At 44.6% G+C, this 2,301-nt stretch overlaps 1 protein-coding gene across 1 annotated transcript in view; it reads right to left on the reverse strand.

Annotated features, from left to right (window-relative positions):
• Positions 1–1,323: 1,323 nt before the first annotated feature.
• The window catches only part of BRD9 (bromodomain containing 9), a gene marked incomplete at its 5' end in the record, with an annotated part of 23,968 nt that continues 22,990 nt past the window's right edge, over positions 1,324–2,301 (reverse strand). Inside the window, 2 exons of the mRNA XM_010140490.1 lie at positions 1,324–1,424; positions 2,109–2,270. Coding sequence (XP_010138792.1) covers positions 1,324–1,424; positions 2,109–2,270 — 263 coding nt within the window. The remainder of the gene's footprint in view (positions 1,425–2,108; positions 2,271–2,301) is intronic.

The raw sequence follows: 2,301 nt of genomic DNA on the forward strand, positions 1-2,301 counted from the left end.
AGACCATGGATGGACCGAGAACAGCCCATCTGAAAAGTGACCTGCTTGAGCAGACACAGACTGAGCAACGTCACAGACAAACGGCTGCCAACCAGTCCCGCACACCCACCCGCCGCTCCAGCCCCGTGCCCAGCACCGCGCAGCTCGCCGGGCGGAGACGCTGAGCACAGAATCCCCAGCGGCACTGCTGGCGGCGCCTCCCAGCCACCTCCCAGTGACCCCCCAGTTTCTCCCAGTCACCTCCCAGCTCCTCCCAGGCAAACCCGTCCCCCCACCGTGTCACCTCCCAGTAAACCTCCAGTGACAGCCTGTTCTGACAGACTTCCTTGTTGGCCCCTAGAAATTCCATTAGTTCTGTTTACAGCTATATGGGGCATGATGAAATGTATCCTTTGAAGCGGCACAAAAATTCAGACCAAAACCTCGTATTTCAGATGAGGTGAAGATAAGGAGGCAAATTTCCTCCTGGCAAGAACAAGATATGTGCAAACACCAAAACTGGCTTTGTATTTTTATTAATATTTACAAAATACTGTCAATTCCTAACATTTGCCCAGCTTGCACGTATCAATGGTACAAAATCTCCTAGTTACATTAGTACTGAATTATAAAAGGTTTAAAATTACTGGAAAGCACACCTTACCCAGTATTTTCGCTATGCAAGGAACTATACATATCAAATAAAAAAAAAATGTTGTATTGTCTTTGTGTTAAGACACAGGGGATCACAAAAACATCCATCTTTTTTAGATCCAGGGGAGAATTCTCATGGTAGTTGCATTAAAATGCTCACTAGGTACTGTTACTCTCAAATTAAGTATTCTCCAGTGATTAAAAAAAAAATTAAAATATGGGGAAACAGAAGAAACTTCTTCAAGGAGTATTTTATTTCAGCAGTGACAGAACTGCATGAACTGGGATTGTCATTATGTTTCCCTTCTCCTAACCTTAATAATTTGTAGATGTTCAAGCTAAGACCCAACCAGAACTGGTAGGTAAGACTACCGGTAAGGTTTCACGACTGCTGCCATGGTACCGGGAACGTCATCGCTTCTCCGTTCCTATAAAATACACGTTTGTCGGGTTTAAGTCACAATTCACACACCAGCAGACAATGACCGCCCTCAACAAACAAATCAAGAGCGGGTTCTGGTACACTGCTAACAACATGATGTACTAGGTAGGCGTTTTTCTTCTGTTTAATGCAGCACATGATAGTATGTACACAGAAATCCTCACAGAAAAGAGGACAAAACTGTCGTTTCTGCCATGGACAAAAACATAAGAGAATTGCGGTACAAGATATACAGCGTACGTGTCAGATCAGTTAGCAGTGGTGTTTGAGGTTTCTGGAGACTGAAGAAATTCATAGGGATCATGAACCATGTCTTGCTGTTCTCCAACGCTCATATGAGAAGGGCTTCCTGAAGAACACGGGGAAAAAAAAATCGAGACCTTTAAAAGTACAGAAAAATAAGGGCGGGATATTTATGTATATAAACAACACGGTTACTTCACATGCCTTTCAGACCTTTAAAGCAAGGCAGACGTTTAAATGATACCTAAACAGCAGTAGTTGAGATCCTTTTTGAAAAAGCAGTCATTGTTCTGTTACCGTGAGGTGAGGAGTTGCACAAAACAAAACCCAAGCACCTCTCCTGCCTTCTCAGGGGTATGTTGCCCTGTCACTGGCCTGTCTGATCACCGAACTCTACACTTGACAACCGAAGGCTTCTGTAGCAGCCCACGCGTTCCTTGCTGCATACCACTATGCCAAAGTGAGGTAAACACTCTGTACTCCTCAGTGTTTCTAAGAGCACGAGGTACCAGCGCACTAGGGATCCGCCAGCTGGGATCAGTTTACTTCACAATTACTTCAAGCATGCCTGATCAAAACATAACAATTAGCGTCCTTAATTCCACTGGCCAAAAGTATCTCTCCTCTCAGCCGCCTTTGCTCTGCATATCTAAAAATTAAAACACGGTCCTGCGGTCAGCACACCGTTTCATCAGAGCAGTTTTACCAAACATTTATGTACAAAACAACTGTAAGTTTTAACCCGTTCCCGTCAGAAGTACTGCAACTTCTGTGACCCGAGTAACTTTACCAAGATGATGTTGGTCTCTTTCTGAGGTATTGGAGAGGGAACTCAAATTGGATGATGGCCGGGATCCCACTCTGTCAGCCTGAGCTTCGTGAAGGTCCTGCAGCAGCTTAGTTGTCTCATCCAGATGTAAATGGTTATCATCATGATCAAGCTCCTTCTTCACTTTCCATACGGGAAACCACTTACACACCCA

This window comes from Buceros rhinoceros, unplaced genomic scaffold, assembly GCF_000710305.1.
Source record: "Buceros rhinoceros silvestris isolate BGI_N320 unplaced genomic scaffold, ASM71030v1 scaffold2077, whole genome shotgun sequence".
NCBI lineage: Eukaryota > Metazoa > Chordata > Aves > Bucerotiformes > Bucerotidae > Buceros > Buceros rhinoceros.